Source organism: Ascaphus truei, chromosome 14 (assembly GCF_040206685.1).
Source record: "Ascaphus truei isolate aAscTru1 chromosome 14, aAscTru1.hap1, whole genome shotgun sequence".
In the NCBI taxonomy this organism is placed as follows: Eukaryota; Metazoa; Chordata; class Amphibia; order Anura; family Ascaphidae; genus Ascaphus; species Ascaphus truei.
In genome coordinates this window covers 16,019,263-16,041,915 of record NC_134496.1, presented here as the reverse complement: position 1 = coordinate 16,041,915, position 22,653 = coordinate 16,019,263, and the positions used below count along the sequence as shown (strand labels likewise).

At 48.6% G+C, this 22,653-nt stretch overlaps 2 protein-coding genes across 2 annotated transcripts in view; both read left to right on the top strand.

Annotated features, from left to right (window-relative positions):
- The first annotated feature begins 6,228 nt into the window (after nucleotides 1-6,228).
- Nucleotides 6,229-13,404, top strand: LOC142465662 (transmembrane emp24 domain-containing protein 10-like). Its single transcript, XM_075569827.1, has 5 exons — nucleotides 6,229-6,582; nucleotides 8,276-8,396; nucleotides 8,666-8,739; nucleotides 11,604-11,730; nucleotides 12,424-13,404. Exons 1-5 carry the CDS (start codon nucleotides 6,403-6,405, stop codon nucleotides 12,543-12,545), a joined length of 624 nt encoding a protein of 207 aa, XP_075425942.1. The 5' UTR covers nucleotides 6,229-6,402; the 3' UTR covers nucleotides 12,546-13,404.
- A 5,423-nt stretch (nucleotides 13,405-18,827) lies between these two features.
- The window catches only part of CTSW (cathepsin W), a 43,561-nt gene continuing 39,735 nt past the window's right edge, over nucleotides 18,828-22,653 (top strand). The window contains exon 1 of the mRNA XM_075569826.1: nucleotides 18,828-18,986. Coding sequence (XP_075425941.1) covers nucleotides 18,951-18,986 — 36 coding nt within the window. The 5' untranslated portion in view covers nucleotides 18,828-18,950. The remainder of the gene's footprint in view (nucleotides 18,987-22,653) is intronic.

Below are 22,653 nucleotides of genomic sequence, written 5' to 3'. Positions count from 1 at the left end.
GCGCATGCGCGATCGGCACTTCCCGGCTGCTCGTGCGCGATTGGCACTTCCCGGCTGCTCGTGCGCATGCGCGATCGGCACTTCCCAGCTGCTCATGCGCATGCGTGATCGGCACTTCCCGGCTGCTCGTGCGCATGCGCGATCGGCACTTCCCAGCTGCTCGTGCGCGATCTGCACTTCCAGGCTGCTCGTGCGCATGCGTGATCGGCACTTCCCGGCTGCTCGTGCGCATGCGCGATCGGCACTTCCCGGCTGCTAGTGCGCGATCTGCACTTCCCGGCTGCTCGTGCGCGATCTGCACTTCCCGGCTGCTCGTGCGCATGCGCGATCGGCACTTCCCAGCTGCTCGTGCGCGATCGGCACTTCCCGGCTGCTCGTGCGCGATTGGCACTTCCCGGCTGTTCGTGCGCATGCGCGATCGGCACTTCCCGGCTGCTCGTGTGCGATTGGCACTTCCCGGCTGCTCATGCGCATGCGTGACCGGCACTTCCCGGCTGCTCGTGCGCGATCGGCACTTCCCGGCTGCTCGTGCGCATGCGCGATCGGCACTTCCCAGCTGCTCGTGCGCATGCGCGATCGGCACTTCCCGGCTGCTCGTGTGCGATCGACACTTCCCGGCTGCTCGTGCGCATGCGCGATCGGCACTTCCCAGCTGCTCGTGCGCGATCGGCACTTCCCGGCTGCTCGTGCGCGATCGGCACTTCCCGGCTGCTCGTGCGCGATCGGCACTTCCCAGCTGCTCGTGCGCGATCGGCACTTCCCGGCTGCTCGTGCGCGATCGGCACTTCCCGGCTGCTCATGCGCATGCGTGACCGGCACTTCCCGGCTGCTCGTGCACGATCTGCACTTCCCGGCTGCTCGTGCACGATCTGCACTTCCCGGCTGCTCGTGCGCGATCGGCACTTCCGGCTGCTCGTGCGCGATCGGCACTTCCCAGCTGCTCGTGTGCGATCGGCACTTCCCGGCTGCTCGTGCGCGATCTGCACTTCCCGGCTGCTCGTGCGCGATCGGCACTTCCCGGCTGCTCGTGCGCATGTGCGATCGGCACTTCCCAGCTGCTCGTGCGCATGCGCGATCGGCACTTCCCGGCTGCTCGTGCGCGATCGGCACTTCCCGGCTGCTCGTGCGCATGCGCGATCGGCACTTCCCAGCTGCTCGTGCGCGATCGGCACTTCCCGGCTGCTCGTGCGCGATCGACACTTCCCGGCTGCTCGTGCGCGATCGGCACTTCCCGGCTGCTCATGCGCATGCGTGACCGGCACTTCCCGGCTGCTCGTGCGCGATCGGCACTTCCCGGCTGCTCATGCGCATGCGTGACCGGCACTTCCCGGCTGCTCGTGCACGATCTGCACTTCCCGGCTGCTCGTGCGCGATCGGCACTTCCCGGCTGCTCGTGCGCGATCGGCACTTCCCGGCTGCTCGTGCGCATGCACGAACGGCACTTCCCGGCTGCTCGTGTCACTTGCTGACTGCGCTTGCGCGAACAGCGTTTTCCAGACGCTCATGCACAATCGGAGCTTGCCGGTCGCACGTGAGCAAGAGCAGCCAGCGGGACAGAATATGGTGTAGCTATAATTAGTTTACTGCTCTATTACTCTGAGGTTTGTATTACAATTAGCTATCTGTTTTGGACGTTATTTGTTCATACCTGTACCGTTACCCATCACATTTGGGGATTTTAGCATGCACTGAGGTGCATTTTTATAGTGTTTCGTCGTTTTTATAATATACTATTAAAGTTTTTGTTATTTTTCTTTGAGAGTTACCTTTAGGCGGTGCATCCTCTGCAAGGATTTGGCTAATATTAAGCCAGTTACTAGTGGACAATATACGGTCATTGTCACCTACCTTGAGTGCAACAATAGGGGGCTATTTGTAATCTTCGGATTATTTGTGTCTTTTTGCCTTGTTATTTCTCCCTTGCACCAGGTAGACTCTTGTTTGCTATTGTATATGTATGTGTGTCTGGTGTAGCGACGTGCCCCTTGTGTAATAGTTCCAACAGACTGCTCATGGTCCCAAGGCTCAACAAAGTATCCGACCGCTCCTCCTTCTCTTACCGTGCACCCCAAAACTGGAACAACCTACCGGAGACTCTCACAGCCGCCACCAGTCTAAGTTCTTCACAACTAAAGCTGTCTCACAGTTTAATCTGGTCTGTAACTGTTACATATGCCCATAATATATATTATCTTTACATGAACAGTTAATGTCTTTATATATAATGTATAACCTCGGTTCATTTAATGTACCCGTGTATTGTTATTATATCTCTGTACCCAGGACATACGCGAGAACGAGAGGTAACTCTCACTGTGTTTTCTCGCTGGGAATTTTTTTTATAAATACATTAATTAAATATTCTTATATCGCCACGTCGTGGCTGACACCTCACAACCGGGGACTGGCACAACTGGTGTGTGCAAAATATGTTAATTAACCACGTCTTGGTGAGTGTGTGTGTGTGTATTTAACATCAAGATACCAGGATTCAATAGTAGGATTAAGAATATGCAACCATCTTCAAGAATACCATAACTTATTTGGTAAGTTATACCTGTGTATAAATATATACATTATTTAGGTTTTGCTGGATGAAAAGGTGACTAAAAACCCTCCACCGTATAGCATATAAAAATATTACTTGTGAGCACATTCACATGTCTTAGACAGGTCTGCAACCCTGCCTTTCAACCATTATCACCTAGCATACAGCGCTTCCACTGCAGCAAGGGATTCTGGGAAATGACATGCAAATGAGCACACAGTGCCACCTTTTGAAACACACACACACACACACACACACACACACACACACACACACACACACACACACACACACACATACACATATATACACATATATATACAAAAACAATGAAGTAGTGCTACAACTTTTACCTAGTGTGTGTGTATATATATATATATACATACATACATGTGATAGCTAGGTAAAAAACCAGTATAAAGGTGTCATTATATTGCACAGTATATATAACAACTGTGAAAACCTAAAACTATATATATTGACCTATAACAACAACAATAAAAATAATTAGGTGTTAAATAAAATATTCAAAAAAAATAATAAAAAAAATAAAAATAGAGCAATATAAAATAAAAAAGATAAAGTCCAGAGGATAATAGCGGATCCGGAATGGAGCAAGCTGCAGTTTCAGAAGTGATGTTGCCACACCTGAATATCTAAGAGAAAAAAAGAAGCGCAAGCTCCATAGTGTGATACTGTATGAGTTAGTTTTAATGTTGCAAAAATATAAAAGGCACCTTGGACATGCACTCACAAGAGGACTAGAATAAAACAGCATTTGTGAGATAAATCTCAGTAGTAGTGACGTCACCGTGGAAGTTGACAGCAGTCCCAATCGCTGGTAAGACAGGGAGCCCCAGTCAGATATACGCTGAATCTGAGGGGGATACACAGAGTGCCAGAGTGCTGGATAATAGAGGACACTCGAGACCCTCCACCGCAGGAGCCTCAATGCAGTCCCAATTGGACTCCACCACACCACAAGTTACCCGTGTCGGGTTGGAGGGGAAGGTACTTTGCTTCACGCTGCGGCAGGAGTGTCCGAAAACCACCAAGATCCCACAGCAGTTTCAGTAGTTCAGTGTGTGCTTGTCTCCTCGTGGATTTGTGAGCGGACTGTGGTGACGTCAATGCGCAAAACGTGGCGTCCTGACGCGTTTCGTCACGTGCTGTGACTTCATCAGGACTCTGGCAGTGTGTGTATCCCCCTCAGATTCAGCGTATATCTGACTTGGGCTACCTGTCTTACCAGCGATTGGGACTGCTGTCTACTTCCACGGTGACGTCACTACTACTGAGATTTACTGTTTTATTCAAGTCCTCTTGTGCGTGCATGTCCAAGAAAGCCTTTTTTATTTTTGCAACATTAAAACTAATTCATACAGTATCACGCTATGGTCTATCTCTCTTCTCTCTCTCTCTCTCTCTCTCTCTCTCTCTCTCTCTCTCTCTCTCTCTCTCTCTCTTTCTCTCTCTCTCTCTCTCTCTCTCTCTCTCTCCCACAGATTAGAAATCCCGCTAAAAAAAGGGAGCAAAATATACAACCCGGCACAAGAAGATAGGCTTGCACATCACATCACTCTCCGCCCCTTGCACCTCACATTACTGCCCCCCCCCTGCATCACCCCCGGCCCCCACCACATCACCCCCCGGCCCCCACCACAGACTGTCACACACACACACACACAGTGTCACACACACACACACACACACAGACAGGAGTAAGAGGCAGTGTAACACACACACACAGTGTAACACACACACACAGTGTAACACACACACACACACAGTGTCCCACACACACACACACAGTGTCACACACACAGTGTCGCCCCCCCACACACAGTGTTACACACACACACACACACACACACAGTGACACACACAGTGACACACACACACACACGTCACCTCTCCTTCCGTCCGCCGCCATCTTACTCCGCGAGGGAGGAAGGGGGTCCTTCCGGGCGCCGCCATCTTAGGCGCCGCGTGTCCACTGCCTGTCGGAGCACCTGGGGGGAGGTGAGTGCAGCACCGGGGGGGAGGTGAGCGGAGCACCGGGGGGGAGCTGAGCGGAGCACCGGGGGGGAGAGCTGAGCGGAGCTGCGGGGGGGAGAGCTGAGCGGAGCTCCGGGGGGGAGAGCTGAGCGGAGCACCGGGGGGGGAGCTGACACGGGGAGAGGAGGAGAGCGCGGGGGCGCGCGGCGCGTGCTTGAGAGCCGTGGGGGGTGTCCCGGACGCTCGCTCCGCTCCCCCACTGACTGTAGCAGCGCCGGGGGGGGGGTGTGTGAAAGCGGGGCAAACAGGGAGACACGGGGAGAGGAGGAGGTGCGCGCGGGTCACGATGACTTGGAGGGTGTGTGTGTGTGTGTGTGTGTCGTCACTCCGCCTCAGGCCAATGAGAGGTGCGGGGGCGGGCAGCCCAAGGGACCAATGAGATTTCCCCTAGGGACACAGGAAGATGCAGACAGGCATACCGTGCTTTCACTAATATAAAAAGATAGATATCTATTAAATAAAATGGTCTTTTAGTTGAACATTTTGGCCAAATTGTTGTAAGCCCCTGAGCCACTACACGGCAGACCACATCTCAAGGGTCCCTAACACTAATATAAATTCTTAATAACCTGTGCATTACCAGGAAGAATGATTTATAATAAATCTGTCAAAATTAGTTGCATAGTTTATTATAAATCACTCTTCCTGGTAATGCACAGGTTATTAAGAATTTATATTAGTGTTAGGGACCCTTGAGATGTGGTCTGCCGTGTAGTGGCTCAGGGGCTTACAACAATTTGGCCAAAATGTTAAACTAAAAGACCATTTTATTTAATAGATATCTATACATATATATTTAGGCACTGTACCGTGTATGAGTTTCACCGGATGTGCTAAAAACTGAGCTCTGTCTGTGTTTTATGTTCTGTCTCTGGTTTTAAATATATATTGCCATGCTCAGTAGCACTCCTCTGTGACACTTATATGCTTATATATATGTTGTGGTTATTTTGGGGGTTCAATATGAGCTTGTAGGTGTCCTGTATGTTTTATAGATCTTTTCTATCCTGCAGACTCACTTGATAAAACAGAAAAGGTATTCCTGACAACTTGTATCAAATGAGCCACCGGTCGAAGCACAAGAAGATGCTAGACTAATTACGAAATGAAATTAAGCTCAAATTTCTATTACTCGGAAGCATTGGTTATGATAAGGTGTATATATCTAATACAGTTTATGTATATTACGGAGTGTTAACTAAAGTGGCATACATGTAATTTGGACCTACCTAATAAAAAGATTGAAACAAAAACAAAAAACGGATTCTTTATTTTATAGCAGTGATCAATATAAATGATATTATTATTCATTATTTTTTACAACGGAATTAAACTGAGGTAGAAAATAAATATGATAAATACACTGTAATGTACAATTGTGCGCGTTTAAATAAAGTTTTGCGCATCAATTTGCCTGAGTCACGCGTCGCCAGCTTCTTCATTGCCTTTTATTGGTCGAATAAAAAAGCAAGCCAGTCAATTGTAGCGAGGCTTGGAACGCAGCATGCCGAGACACACAGCTGCCCAATGACGCGCAAGCAGGGATTTCAAGGTGACACGCAACAACGTTTTGGCACGCACAACTACCAGGAACCGGAAGTGAGGGCGCGAACTGCCCACTCACACTAACGCGCATCACCGGAAGTGGCTTCTACACCTGAGAGTGTCCCTAGAAACAGCGCCACGTCGCTGTAGAGCGCCTCGGGTTCCGGCAGCAGCGATCACCCCGGGAAGTACAGGCCGCACGTCACACAGGGATCGCAGCAGGTTTTTAGCCCGGACACTTTCCTGCAGCCATGATCCGGCTCCTGCTGCTCTTCCTCAGCCAGGGCTTCCTCCTTCCGGGGGCCGGAGCCATCTCCTTCTACCTACCCCCCCAGGGCAAAAAGTGTCTGAAGGAGGAAATCCATAAAGATGTGCTGGTGACCGGGGAGTATGATGTGACCGAGCAGACGGGGCTAACGTCACACCTTAGGGTATATATATATATGACTAGTGTGTGTGTGTGATGTATACAGTAATATACATATACTGTGGGTGTGGTACAGTATATAATGTTGTACTGTATGTCATGTTCTTAATATTTAAAATACTATATATATATATGTATGTGGTGATTACCTACTCTTTAATCTCATCTGAGCAAATGTCAGCGACCAACCTCACACTGATGATACCCATCAAGGTTGAAACATGTCTGTGAGTGGGTTTACTGACTTTCCATCTCCCAAGCCCTTGCTTAAAAGCTGTGTCTAAAGCAGCATGCATTGGCTAAGGGTTGCTCATGTAATGTGAGCATGAGATAAAAGGTGGCACTGTGTGCTCATTTGCATGTCATTTCCCAGAATCCCTTGCTGCAGTGGAAGTGCTGTGTGCTGGGTGATAATGGTGAAAGACAGGGTTGCAGACCTGTCTAAGACATGCACATGAATATACAGGAATATTTACAGTTGCTTTATGCTTTACTGTGGAGGGTTTTAGTCACTTTTTTTACCCACCATAACCTTAACTTACACCTGCTGTATAGACCAAAGTCTCTGAATGTCTCTCTGCGATATAATCCTGGATGGCCCTCCGCCGACTGAAACTTAACATGTCAAAGACGGAGCTCCTCTTACTTCTTACCAAGCCTGGCCCTACTGCCCCCATCTATATTACTATTGGGAATACTATCATACACCCAGTATCACAAGCACGCTGCCTAGGGGTCACATTTGCCTCCTCCCTCAAATTCTCACCTATTGTGTTTTTTCCCCGTAACATTGCAAAGATTCCTCCTTTCCTCTGTAATATTACAAAGATACATCCTTTCCTCTGTAATATTACTAAGATACACCCTTTCCTCTGTTGCTCTACTGCTAAAACTCTAACACAGACCCTCATTTTCTCTCTTCTTGTCTATTGAAACTGCCTGCTGTCCATCATTCTTGCCTCTCACTGTCTCCCATACAATCTATCCTAAATGCTGCTAGAATCACTCTACTCTTTCCTAAATCTGTCTCGGTGTCTCCTGGTGAAATCCCTCTCCTGGCTTCCTATTAAATCCTGTATGTACAAAATTCTCATCCTCTTTTAAAGTTTTACACTCTTCTGCCCCTCCTTACATCTCAGCCCTAATTTCTCGCTATGCACCATCCCGACTCTTGCGTTCTGCCCAAGGATGTCTTCTCTCTACCCCCTTTGTAACTGAAGCCCTCTCCCGCCTTAAACCTTTCTCACTGAGTGCCCCACACCTCTGGAATGCCCTTCCCCTCAATACCCGACTAGCACCCTGTCTATCCACCTTTAAGACTTCTCTTCAAACACACCACCTTAGCGAAGCATATTGGTAGCTCCGTGGGTAACACCATACATCGACCGTGGCCCTTTGCAAACTCGCCAGAACACCTTCCTACTGTCTCATTTGTTCCTACTTGCCACTTAGATTGTTTGCTCTTCGGGGCAGGGACTCCTTTTCCTATTGTTGCTTTCATGTCTGAAGCTCTTATTCCCATTATGTATTATATTATTATGTCACGTATCGCTGCTGTGAGGCGCTATGTACATGGTGATATATGTGTGTGTGTGTGTGTGTGTGTGTGTGTGTGTGTGTGTGTGTTTACAGTTGATATATAGATAGATATAGATATACATGTGATAATGACACTTCTGTCCCCTCCCCTCACACAGGTGACAGACTCCGCTGGTCACATCCTGTACTCTAAGGAGGAGGCGAAGAAGGGGAAATTTGCCTTCACCACTGATGACTACGATGTGTACGAGGTCTGCTTTGAGAGCAAGGCTGTATCCGGTCAGTGTCCGTTAATGACCAGTCACTGGCCCTCCGTGGGACTGACCCTTTAACCCATTAAACACGTCCCTGTCATTAGGTCACTTTGCGCCTCCGTGGGACTGACCCTTTAACCCATTAAACACGTCCCTGTCATTAGGTCACTTTGCGCCTCTGTGGGATTGACCCTTTACCCATTAAACGCGTCCCTGTCATTGGGTCACATTGTTCCCTCACCGGACTGACCCTTTAACACCCTGAACATGTCACTGATCTGTTCCTTGTCACAGGTACCTTCCGATTCACTGACCAGCTGATCACACTTGATGTCAAACACGGGGTGGAGGCGAAGAATTACGAGGACGTAAGTGTTGCCTCTCGCAGGGCGCCCACTTAATCCTGGTCACTCCCAGCTCTGCCCTCTGCAGTAAGATCACTCTGCAAAGCCGTGCTGGCCTCCGTGGCAGTGAAGGAAAAGTGATTTCCCCTCCCTCATCCACCCCCCCCCCCCCCCCCCCCCACAGGTCAAGTTTTCAATCAGAGGCTCAGTCTTTGGGATATCCTGAAAACCTGACCTGTTGGGAGGGGAGAAGGACGGGAGCCGAGCCCCCCCTGGATAAACTGGCAGGAGGTTGTCAAAGAAACCTAATAGATTTTTGTTTCTGACTGGGTGACTAAGGTAATGGATCAGGGTGGAGCAGTAGATTTTAGTGAGGCCAGTGCCACTGTCCCTCAGACTAATATACACGTTGCAGTGCTTGGGATTGGGCAGTAAGAGGGTAGAATGGGGATCTGCTGGGATCTGTGCTCTTTTTTATATGTTTATTAGTGATAATACACACAGTTTTGGAGGGGAAAGTGTATTTCTGCACATGACACACAGATTTGCAGCAGGGTGACACTCCAGGCGGGGTAAAGGAAATGACCAATGATTTAGGCAGATTACAGGTATAAAGGCGCTATAATGTCCCCTACTATAAGGGAAAGGGTCATGGGGGACATTATTTCATGTGACTTAAAGTAGGCAGCAATGGGGAAAGCCAGCTGGGTGTTGGGGTGTATAGGGAGAGGTATTAGCAGCAGTATGTTGGGGTGTATAGGGAGAGGTATTGGCAGCGGGATGTTAGGGTGTATAGGGAGAGGTATTAGGAGCCGGGTGTTAGGGTGTGTAGGGAGAGGTATTAGCAGCAGGGTGTTGGAGTGTATAGGGAGAGGTATTAGCAGCAGGGTGTTGGAGTGTATAGGGAGAGGTATTAGCAGCGGGATGTTAGGGTGTATAGGGAGAGGTATTAGCAGTGGGATGTTGGGGTGTATAGGGAGAGTTATTAGCAGCGGGATGTTAGGGTGTATAGGGAGAGGTATTAGCAGCGGGATGTTGGGGGGTATAGGGAGAGGTATTAGCAGCGGGATATGGGGTGTATAGAGAGAGGTATTAGCAGTGGGATGTTAGGGTGTATAGGGAGTGGTATTAGCAGCGGGATGTTAGGGTATATAGGGAGAGTTATTAGCAGCAGGGTGTTAGGGTGTATAGGGAGAGGTATTAGCAGCGGGGTGTTAGGGTGTATAGGGAGAGGTATTAGCAGCGGGATGTTAGGGGGTATAGGGAGAGGTATTAGCAGCAGGGTGTTAGGGTGTATAGGGAGAGGTATTAGTAGCAGGTGTTAGGGGGTATAGGGAGAGGTATTAGTAGCGGGATGTTAGGGTGTATAGGGAGAGTTATTAGCAGCAGGGTGTATAGGGAGAGGTATTAGCAGCGGGGTGTTAGGGTGTATAGGGAGAGGTATTAGCAGCGGGATGTTAGGGGGTATAGGGAGAGGTATTAGGAGCCGGGTGTTAGGGTGTATAGGGAGAGGTATTAGCAGCAGGGTGTTAGGGTGTATAGGGAGAGGTATTAGCAGCAGGGTGTTAGGGTGTATAGGGAGAGGTATTAGCAGCGGGTGTTAGGGGGTATAGGGAGAAGTATTCGCAGCGGGGTGTTAGGGTATATAGGGAGAGATATTAGTAGCAGGATGTTAGTGTGTATAGGGGGAGGTATTAGCGGCAGGGTGTTAGGGTGTATAGGGAGAGGTATTAGGAGCAGGGTGTATAGGGAGAGGTATTAGGAGCAGGGTGTTAGGGTGTATAGGGAGAGGTATTAGCAGCGGGTGTTAGGGTGTATAGGGAGAGGTATTAGCAGCGGGTGTTAGGGTGTATAGGGAGAGGTATTAGGAGCGGGATGTTAGGGTGTATAGGGAGAGGTATTAGGAGCGGGATGTTAGGGTGTATAGGGAGAGGTATTAGCAGCAGAAAGAGTGATGACACTTTATAGATCTTTGTTGAGACCTCACGAGTTCTTTGTTCAATTCAGGAGACCAGATCTCTGGAAGAATATCACTAAATTAGAGGCTTGCTGTGAGGGGTTTCTGAAATGGTGCCTGGTCTGTAAAGCTGATCAGGAAATACTTAAGAATCTATCTGTTTATCTTTATATTTTCTCTCAAAAACAAGACACCGCGCACCAGAAATGAATGTAATATGTGTACTATAAACCACACAACAAATACGTGAACTTACATGTAAGGAAATTAAAGTGAGATCCACATAGTCCAAGTGAGAGCTGGGCGTCAATGATGTAAATCTGCCAGGACGCCGTGCTCCAAGTCCCGGACTGCCTGCTCGATCTGAAGGGGGGAGGGGAGAGGGGGGAGGGGGAAAAGGGGAGGGGGAAAAGGAAAAGGGGAGAGGGGAGGGGGGGGAGGGGGAAGAGGGGAGGGGGAAGAGGGGAGGGGGAAGGGGGGAGAGGGGAGAGGGGAGAGGGGAGAGGGGGACAGGAGCAAAGCATATTTCAGAGAGCCGTGTGAGAAGAGCTGACGCTCTGAAGCTTGAGGGTGTCGGGGTGGTGAGAGGAAGTACTACTTCACAGGTGGTGGATTTGTTGAACGGCCTCCCAGCAGAGGTGGCAGAGACGATTACGATAATAAATGTAATGTTATCTGAGGTGGGACAGCAGATTAAATGGTGGACGGGGGAGGGGGTCCATCTGTTTTTTTTTCTCTTTCCTTCCCCCCTTTCTCTTCCTCCCCCCCCGATACTTAATTTTCACTCATCAATACACTCACCATCTTCACCCTAATAATGTCATTATTTAGAAAAGCCGTTGCTAAAGATGGCGGAGCCCTTCCAGCCCCTGGTGGCTGCGTTTGCCTTTCCGTGCTTACTGTATGATTTCTCTTCCTCCCGGGCAACCAGCTGGCGAAGGCGGAGAAGCTGAAGCCGCTGGAGGTGGAGCTGAGACGCTTGGAAGATCTGTCCGACTCCATCGTAAAAGACTTTACATACATGAAGCAGAGAGAAGAGGAGATGAGGGACACGAACGGTGAGGGGGGGTAGAGGCGAGGGACACGAATGAGGGGGAGAGAGGCGAGGGACACGAATGAGGGGGAGAGAGGCGAGGGACACGAATGAGGGGGAGAGAGGCGAGGGACACGAATGAGGGGGAGAGAGGCGAGGGACACGAATGAGGGGGAGAGGCGAGGGGCCACGAACAGTGAGGGGGGGGAAAGGCGAGGGGCCACGAATGGTGATGGGGGGGGGGGGGCAAAGGAAGGCGAGGGGCCATGAACGTTGAAAGGGGAGGAAAGGCTAGGGACACGAATGGGGGGGGGGGGGGGGAAGGCGAGGAACACAAATGGTGAGGGGGAAGGTGAGGAACACGAAGGGTGAGGGGGGAAGGTGAGGAACACGAAGGGTGAGGGGAAGGCGAGGAAAACGAATGGTGAGGGGGAGGAAAGGCGAGGAAAACGAAGGGTGAGGGGAGGGGGGGAAGGCGAGGAACACAAATGGTGAGGGGGGAGGCTTGGGACACGAACGGTGAGGGAGGGGTGGGTGGAGAGAGGAGAGGGACACGAATGTTGAGTGGGGGGAAGAGGTGAGAGGGACACGAATGTTGAGGGGGGGAAGAGGCGAGAGGGACACGAATGTTGAGGGGGGAAATCATGGCCACGGTTTGGGGAAGAGGAAGGGAGTATGTGTGCCCCCCCCGTGCTTCTCACCCCCTCTTTCTTTCCAGAATCCACCAGTCTGCGTGTGCTTTACTTCAGCGTGTTCTCCATGTTCTGTCTCGTCGCTCTCGCTACCTGGCAGGTCTTCTACCTGCGGCGGTTCTTCAAGTCAAAGAAACTAATCGAGTGAGGAGGAGGTCGTGGTGAGAAGGCGAAGATGCCATGGGCCGCACAGCCTACCATCCCACCCGGGGGCTACCCAGTGCCAGGGGCCACCCAGCCCACCATCCCACCCGGGTGCTACCCAGTTCTATGGACAACCCAGCCCACCCTCACCCACCAGGGTGCCACCCAGCTCACCCTCCCCACCAGGGGGCCACCCAGCGCTATTTTATATGGGCTCCTGGTTATGGGATTTTGGGTTCAGTGTGGGGGAGTGTTTAATCACTCAGCACTGTAAGGGTTAAAGCAGACTGAGTATTAACCCCTCCTCTGCCAGTGAACCCTGCAATTCAGTGTCCATTTCTCTGTCAGGGTGTGTGTATCCTATCTCCTACCTCCTCTGACGTCTTTTCTCTTTCCTTCCCTCCTCATACACTCTTGCTCCCCCCTCTATCCCTCTCCTTCTTGCTCTCCCGCCCTTCTTGCTCCCCCCTCCTCCTCTTTCCTTTGATCTCTCTCTGCCCCTCTATCCCTCTCCCTTCTTGCTCTCCCCCTCTATCCCTCTCCTTTCTTGATTTCCCCCCCCCCCCCCCGTGCTCTCCCCATCTATCCATCCCTTGCTCTGCCCCTCTATCCTCTCCCTTCTCGCTCTCCCCCCTCCTCCCTCTGGCCTCTCTGTCGTCACGTGTACATTCTCAAGGAACTTTCTCTGTTCTAAAGCCACTTACAGTATCTCCGATGGGGATACTGAGCCCCACAAAACAGGGACAGAGAGCGGCTTAACATGACTACTGTAGAAATCAGAAGTCCAAAAAACAATTTAACTCTTTATAGGGGTTTTGTTTAACGATCAAGGGAACAATTTGAAATAAATGGTAGAAAATGAATCTGTGTTTTTTATATTTTCTTTTAGGATTTATCTTTCAGATATGTAGGAATAAAGTGACCAAATGACAGGGATGTGGTTAAAGGGACAGTCCCACGTAGGAGCAAAGTGACCTTATGACAGGGACATGTTTAATGGGTTAAAGCAGACCTGCACAACACGCAGCTCGCCGGGCCTCGTGCGGCCGGCGGCGGCTTTCCCCCTCCTCCCTCCCGAGTCCGCTCTCCGCCTCGAGCCGAGCCCGCTCTCCCCCCCAGCCCGCTCTCAAGACTGCACGCTCTAGCAGTGCGGCACTTCCGGTGCCCGCTGCTTGCGAGCGTGCGCAGTCCTGTCTGCTCTGCCGCCGTGAGGTGCAGGGGCTGATGTGAGGTGAGGAGGTGCAGGGGGGGTGGAATGTGTGTGGTCTGCAGGGGGGGTATTGTGTGTGATGTGGAGGGTGAGTATTGTGTATGGGTGAGGGGGGAGTATTGTGTATGGGTGAGGGGGAGTTACAAACATTGATGGGTGCTGGGGGGGATATGGTAATGAGGGGTGCTGGGGGAGATATGAGGATGAGGGGTGCTGGGGGAGATATGAGGATGAGGTGCTGGGGGAGATATGAGGATGAGGGGTGCTGGGGAGATATATCAGGATGAGGGTTGCTGGGAGAGATTGAGGGGTGCTGGAGATATGATGATGGTGATTTTACCCGTGCGGCCCGAATCTGTATTCCTTGGAGCAGTTCGGCCCTTCTTACTTGACAAGTTGTGCAGGCCTGGGTTAAAGGGTCAGTCCCACGTAGGAGCAAAGTGACCTAATGACAGTGATGTGTGTAATGGGTTAAAGGGTGAGTCTTGTATTATTTCTGAAGATCTTTTGATCAATGTATAATGACCAGATAGCAAAAAGGTTATGGGAGAGAGTGTGATGAGCACTTGGGAATAATATATGGGGATATAAGAAAGAGATGACATACAAACACATCACACCTAATATAGCCTTATTTACAATGCTTGTCACAGGCAGTTATAGATTATTCATCAGATCTCGTGTAGAGTCCTGTGTTCTGGAGGTTCCATCTCCACAAGGATATAGGGTGGTGGCGTTACCATGTTCTAGATCATTGCTCAGAGCTGGTCTATATTCCTGTGTCCAGTTCTAGAGGTCACATCACTTTACAGATCATATGCCTCCTCTAGTGTTCTTTGGTCCTCGTTTGGCGTTTAAAACTGTTAAACCACTTTAAGGGATCCATACTAAAGTAGATAAAAAGCAAAACGATACCCGCTCATTTGGATGCTATTACCCAGAATCCATTGCGGCCAGGCAGTTTCTGAGGACCTGTCTCATGGCTGTGCTTGTAAGTGGTCTGCTTTACCATTGCTGTGCCCAGTTCTGGAAGTCGCGTCTCCATCTCGCACCTTCCACATCCTTCCGTGACCATTTCTGGCACTATAGCAGGAAGGCGATCAGAGACGGTGAGCTGCACTGAGGTCTCCGTCCGTAATGGAAACTTCATCGGTGTAGAATAACGGGAAAATTGAAGTATATTTACTCACGGGAATGTGTATCCCGGGGCGCGCGTAGTCGGAGCCTGCCGCGGCTGCAATGCCCGTGTCACTGCGCCTCACATCGGCACATATCCACAGGCGGGAAGCCTGTTAAGGTTGAAATAAAAGTATGTCGTGGTGTCGCCATAACAGCCCTGAGACTAACTCTGCTAATACCACAACACTGTGTATTTATACGTTAAAGCAGCTACTATATATGGGAATGAACACGAGAGCGATTAATACGCTTGGATAACTACGCCACAATTCCTGCTTAATATGGGAAACTCAGAAGTGATGCACCTTGTCAGTTACGTCACCCTTTTCTGACTGAATGATCCCAAGTTCTTTATCCCTCCATCTCGTGGCTTTCTATATATCACATATTCTGTTTAGAGTTTCAGTGCCCCCAACTGGGGATATTATTATCCTCCCGGAGAAACGATATTGGTATATAGCCGTACACTGCTTACAAATAACCAGCAGATCAACAAAAGGAAAGTAACGCCTTCTCATTAAATAAAACAATATAACATACATGGATTGGAAATAATCAGCTACACATTTGCACAAAGCTAACGGAATATTTATATCGCCTCCCGGCCCTTTAAAGATGCAGTTCAGTCAATATCCTGCATGTGTGTTTTTTTTAATAAATCAGTTCTGTAGTAAGAAAAAATACTTTTAGCATTTTCTGTTTTTAAAAAAACAACTTTGAAAGACCAATTTTCTTGTATTCTATTTTAACAGCCATTTGCTAAGGCACTGCCCCTTCATGTCCTGTCACAAGCTCTGGCACACCCCTTTGTCAGCACTGCCCTCCCTCTAGCACATGTCAGTGCAGGAGTGCTCATGAATATTCATGAGCTTCCACTGACAGACTGAAGCAGAATATAAACAGATCCCTTCACTAATTATGTCACCAAATTTTGCCTATCAATACATGGAGAATGAATTGACTGGCAGCTATACAGTTCTTTAGGTAATTAGAGATTGCACACATGAAACTATTGAAGTAAAAAATAAAATAAAAAAAAGACTGAACTGCAGCTTTAAAGCAGCACCCAGCTGCCCTTTGTTTTTTATTTCCCCCCTTTAATATGTGCATCAATACAATCCCCACAATGATAAGTAATTAGCTAAGTTGCCGATCGATCCGTTCTCCTGTGATCGATCGGCGAAGATTCGGCTTGGGGGTTCACTAAATGGCGTTGGGGTTGCACGGTACGAGCATCGGGGTTGTACGGGGGCGTCAGGGTTTGCACGGAACGAATGTCGGGGTTGCTCAGTACGGGAACATGATACACTTGTATTGCTTTTATTGCTCACATGTGATGTGCGTGCGATACTCGCCACTTTCTCACGTCTTCCTGTAATTGAACGTATTACGCTATGAGAGCTGTTGGGCGCTGCTTGTTCTTCCTTCTTTTTTCTATACTCATCTAGAGTTCGTTGACAAGTCCGAGAGGTCACGTCTCCAGAAGGTTGCAGGGCGGTGGGGATGTTACCTGCGATATCATTGGGTAGACTTTATCTTGAGGGATGATAAGCTTGACACAGAGCCTGGCTGTAAGTTTGGCTCCCACACCTAGTTTGGGAATCAGTGGGAGGCTCCCCTCGTTTGGAGGGGCTTCTTTGTAATAGTGTACCAGGCCATGGGATGCACACATTGTGCGGTCAGGTATTGTATTGTATTGTATGTCTTTATTTATATAGCGCCATAAATGTACATAGCGCTTCACAGTAAGGTAAAGGATCCATATCATTTTTTACACAAGAAGTCATTGTAAGATCTCCATCTCCTCCTTTTCCCCCTCCCCCCCTCTCTCTTCTCCCCTTCCCCCTCTCTCTTCTCCCCTTCCCTTCCCTCTCGCCGTCCTTCATTCCTCACTCTGTCTCTCCCTCGCCTCTCCTCTCTCTTCCCCCTCCCCCCCCACCGTCATCACTTTCCTGTGTGGGGAGGTCTGTATTCTTACTCACAAAAACCACTATTACGTGCAGTGGTTTCATTTCCTGACCTGGATATAACTGTAAATGTGTAATCAAAATGTATCTTTAATACTAAATAACTGAGTATTACAACTAAGACAATTCTTCAAACCTCTCCATATAACCGCTCCCTATAACTCCTCCTATTACCCCATGTAACCGCTCACTATACCACCTCCTATTGCCCCATATAACCTCTCCCTATAACTCCTATTACCCAATATAATCACTCCCAATACCACCTCCTATTGCTCCATATAACCTCTCCCTATAACTCCTCCTATTACCCCATATTACCTCTCCCTATAACTCCTCCTATTGCCCCATATAACCGCTCCCTATAACTCCTATTACCCCATATAACCCCTCCTTATAACTCTCCCTATTACCCCATATTACCACACCTTATAATGCCTCCTATTGCCCCAAAAAACTCTCCCCCCTTCTCTCTTTCCTGTGCATGTAGGTGGTGGGAGGTATAGCGATGGTGTAAGATAGAGACTCATCTCTCTATTCTGTGCAGTGGTTTCATTTCCTGACCTCAATCTAAATTAAAAGGTGTGAAATTAGAATGTGCTTTATATATATTTATTTATATATTGAGCATTGCAATGAAGACATTTCTTATAACATATCTATAATCACCCTGTAATCGCACTGTATAATCGCCCTGTAATCGCACTGTATAATCACCCTGTAATCGCACTGTATAATCACCCTGTAATCGCATTGTATAATCACCCTGTAATCGCACTGTATAATCACCCTGTAATCGCACTGTATAATCACCCTGTAATCGCACTGTATAATCACCCTGTAATCGCACTGTATAATCACCCTGTAATCGCACTGTATAATCACCCTGTAATCGCGCAGTATAATCACCCTGTAATCGCACTGTATAATCACCCTGTAATCGCGCAGTATAATCGCCCTGTAATCGCACTGTATAATCACCCTGTAATCGCACTGTATAATCACCCTGTAATCGCACTGTATAATCACCCTGTAATCGCACTGTATAATCACCCTGTAATCGCGCAGTATAATCACCCTGTAATCGCGCAGTATAATCTCCCTGTAATAGCGCAGTATAATCACCCTGTAATCGCACTGTATAATCTCCCTGTAATCGCACTGTATAATCTCCCTGTAATCGCACTGTATAATCACCCTGTAATCGCACTGTATAATCACCCTGTAATAGCGCAGTATAATCACCCTGTAATCGCACTGTATAATCTCCCTGTAATCGCACTGTATAATCACCCTGTAATCGCACTGTATAATCACCCTGTAATCGCGCAGTATAATCACCCTGTAATCGCACCGTATAATCACCCTGTAATCGCACCGTATAATCACCTTGTAATCGCGCACCGTATAATCGACCTGTAATCGCGCAGTATAATCTCCCTGTAATCGCACTGTATAATCACCCTGTAATCGCACCGTATAATCACCTTGTAATCGCGCAGTATAATCTCCCTGTAATCGCACTGTATAATCACCCTGTAATCGCACCGTATAATCACCCTGTAATCGCACCGTATAATCACCCTCTAATCACGCAGTATAATCACCCTGTAATCACGCAGTATAATCACCCTGTAATCACGCAGTATAATCACCCTGTAATCACCCTGTAATCGCACTGTATAATCACCCTATAATCACCCTGTAATCTTCCGGGAATATCTGTCCTGAGTAAGGTCTCAGTTTTGCAGAGCACAGAACTCAGACACAACTCTCCCAGTACTCGGACACAAACCCTTTGCCATTCCCTCGCAGTGGTGAGAGGTGAGGCAATTGCCAGCCCCATGGTAGTTCCGGGTCCTTCCGGACTACAGGAAGGGCCCGCCAACTCTGGTGATGAGTGGGTGTCGGCTCTGGTGGATAGGGGAATAGGGAACAATCCCCTAACTGGTGCTACAAACGTCACTATGTGGTATAGGAATATGTTAAACAAATCCAGAATCCATGCAGCATGAAATGACCAATCAATCCAGGTGCACAATGAGGTGTGTAAATGAAGGCAATCTCCCTCCTATTAAAGCCCCATAAGGTAAGACCAGTGGGGGGGGGGGGGGGGGGAGGGGGAGTCTGACTGTGCTGACAAGGGCAAGTGAAGAGAAATCAACACTTACCCTGTGTGAAAGCAAAATGAAAGTATTGGGACTATGAGCGCTGCCAAACAGGGTAAGGCTGGAGGCAAGGTGCAATAAGAAAAAACTTTATTAAGGCATATGAGCCAAGATTAAAAAGACATAAAGAAAAATCCTCTGACGCGTTTCGTCCCTAGGGACTTTACCAATTACCGCCCTGTGTGAAAGCACAGGCCGCTGCCCGGCGGTCTGGATGGCGGGAGGGAGGTGAGAAGCACACTGGCAGCCGAAGGAAGTTCTGTGTAAATAAATAAATAAACTCACGAGGTCAGCTGGATCCCGGTGAGGCTTCAGTCCAGGTAAGTGCAGCAAAAGTGCAAAGAAGGGACTGATCACAGCCAGTGATAGGGCTGGAGGCAGATACCAATAAAAAAGTATTTATTTAATTAAACAGCATAACAGCAGACAGGTACAGGGTCCTCTGTCGCGTTTCTCGCCCGTCAGGGGACCCTGTATCTGTCTGCTGTTATGCTGTTTAATTAAATAAATACTTTTTTATTGGTTACCTGCCTCCAGCCCTATCACTTGCTGTGATCAGTCCTTTCTTTGAACTTTCGTAGGCTCTGGTGGGGCCGCCTGCAGAGGAGGGGGCCCGAACCAACACGAGCTCCTGGTGGCCAGCCACAGCGCCTACCAGCACCTACCGAGTTCGTCCATGAATGGCGGTGCTTCAGGTGCAACCGGATGGGGCACATGAAACGTGACTGTCCCAAGCTTCAGCAGCCCTGGGTGCAGGGGCTGGGCAACGTACCCCAGCATCCCGGGCCTGGATAGGCAGCCCAGATTATTCAGCACCTTCACCTACATTCCCAATCCCAGTCGCAGCGACCAACTCCCTTGTTCCAACTGAACCAGCTTCCCAGGTTGCCACGGTCGGGCTTGGTCCCATTGACGTCCGGATCAAGCACCTCCGACTTTGTCGCATAGCATATGAGACCCTTATCTGGTGCCACTCAGTCTGGGCAGCATGACATCTTGCCAGGATGGTTTATTGAAGTTCTCCTCCCCTACCAAGCAAGCCAACAAATGGTTTAACACCTCCATATCCTGGATTGCCTTTGAAGCTTAGGCCTTGACCCCGCTGCCTACTACAGCGTCCGCCACATGGACGAGAGCCCTCCCCTCAATGGCGCCGGGCCCGCTGCGAGGGGGGGCCGCAGCGCTGGGGCGAGAGCAGGACTCGCGTCGAGTGATACGGCACGCCCCCCGGCGGTTCAGCCAATGAGGGCGAACCTGCCGAGTGACGTCATGGCCGCGCCCCCGCCACGCCCCCCCCGGTCTCTCTTCCTGCAGTGAGCTGCAGACCAGGTAATCGGCTGCACGCGCCGCCAATCTCGCGGGTGCGCGTTGCAGCGGAGATACCGGGGCCTTAGCCTTAGAGGGTGGAGTAGCCACTCTGTCTCCCCTGCAAATGGATTTTTACCCCTATTGAACATTACTGTAACTTAAAAACATATACATCTCACCACCTTATACCTGGTGAGAGATGTACTGAACCCCACACTGGGTTCTGGGGTTTGTGGGCATATACCAGGGTACCGTGAATGTGATTCCTATCCCCTGCCTAGTCTTACTATTCTGGTCTGTGCTGAAGCAGGGAGATTTGGCGGTGAGCTGCAAACTAATTTCTAGAGAGGATTTTATCCGGTGGTCTGTGTTCCTCATGTCCTCCGGAATCTGGGGAGATTCCTGAGTACATGTTTCGGGGTAACCCGCAACACTGGCCCCCTTCTACCCAAACACACCCTGACAAAATGTTACCGTAAAATCACCCCCTGCACATCCCCGCTGGTTGGCACCCCTGAAGCGCACGCCTGGCGCATCCCGCTGGTTGGCACTCCTGGAACAGTAAAAATACACATACACCTTTATTACCAATGCAGTTACATGCCATGATTGAAGGAAACTTCATAAATCCTTAATTAAGCCCCCTGGAAGACCAATAATATCGGGGATTGGCTCCTTGACTCAAAATTTTTCGGCATATATAGACACTTTATTACAGCCTGCGGCGAAAGAACTGCCATCCTATTTAAAAGATACAACACAGGTGATACAAACACTAGATCTCATTGCATGGCAGTCTGACTATATATTGGCCACGTGTGACATCACATCACTCTACACATGCATAGATCATGTGCAGGGATGCAATGCCACACTGTACTGCTTGGAAAAATATCTGGAACTAGAAGATATGCAACAAAACTTTCTAATAGACGGGATTAGTTTTATCCTTCACCACAATGTTTTCTGGTTTGGAGGTGAATTTTATTTGCAAAAAAGAGGGACCGCAATGGGCACCAGGTTTGCTCCCAGTTATGCAAACCTTTTCCTTGGATGGTGGGAAGACCAAGTAATCTGGCCCAACAAGGAATGGGAGGCAAACCTGGTGCTCTACAAACGCTACATTGATGATATTATCATCATATGGAAGGGCGACTCGAATCATTGCAAACCTTTTTTTCTAGCATCAACTCAAATAATTTAAATTTAAATTTTACGTACAATACGAGCACAGTGGAGGGGATATTTTTAGATTTAGACATTTTTATCGAATTAGGAATGATCCACACTAGAACACATTTTAAAGCAGTCAACTGCAACAATTTTATCAAGGCAAACAGCTGCCACAAGAAAACTTGGCTGGAGAATGTTCCCTATGGGGAGTTTAGACGCATGAAGCGGAATTGCACAAAGCAGAGTGACTATGAAAAACAAATAATACCAATGAAGGAGAAATTCCTGGAGAAAGACTATAAAGCACAGACAATTGACAATGCAATAAAAAAGGTAGGGGATATAAATAGAAAAGACATGTTAGTGTATAAAGATAAGAAGACTAATAGCCACTCAGATGCTTTTATTCCTTTTATTACAACTTTTAGCACAAACTCAAGACAGATAGAAGGGATTTAAAAAAAAACACTGGCATATTTTAAAACAAGATGATTTCTTAAAAGAGGTCATTGGGGATAAACCTGCCGTAATCTTTTCTAAAGCCCCAAACATTAAGCAAAAGCTAGTACCCAGTTTTTTGCCCCCCAAAAATACAAACTGTTGGCTAGATAACCTATCTAAGGGTTTTAAAAAGTGTCTTAAGTGTAAGGCGTGGAAGAACAATGCCTCCACTAGCAGCAAAACCACTTCCTTTAGCTGCACTGTATCCACTGTAGACTTTGCAATAAAATCACACATTACTTGTGACAGTAAAGGTGTGGTATATGTACTACAATGTGGGTGCAATCTACAGTATGTAGGCAGAACAATACGCAAATTAAAAACAAGAGTGGGAGAGCATATAAGAAACATAACTAAAGGTTTAGAGACCCATAGTGTCTCAAACCATTATAGAACTAAACATAATAAAAACCCGTCCTGTTTAAAATTTTATGGCATTGAAAAAGTGGATGCAGAGTGGAGGGGAGGAGATTATATTAAAAAGATTAACAAAAGTGAATCCTTTTGGATTTTCACTCTCCAAACCCTAGGACCAAAGGGTCTAAATTTGGAAATGGAAGTGTCTGCCTTCCTCTGAACCCCCGTAACTATTCCAGCGTTACACAA

Excerpts from the sequence above, each read along its gene's own strand:
- LOC142465662 (XM_075569827.1), top strand. The coding sequence starts at position 6,403 with ATGATCCGGCTCCTGCTGCTCTTCCTCAGCCAGGGCTTCCTCCTTCCG. Across the intron at positions 6,583-8,275 it reads GGCTAACGTCACACCTTAGG|GTGACAGACTCCGCTGGTCA; the intron begins GTATATATATAT and ends CCCCTCACACAG. Across the intron at positions 8,397-8,665 it reads TGAGAGCAAGGCTGTATCCG|GTACCTTCCGATTCACTGAC; the intron begins GTCAGTGTCCGT and ends TCCTTGTCACAG.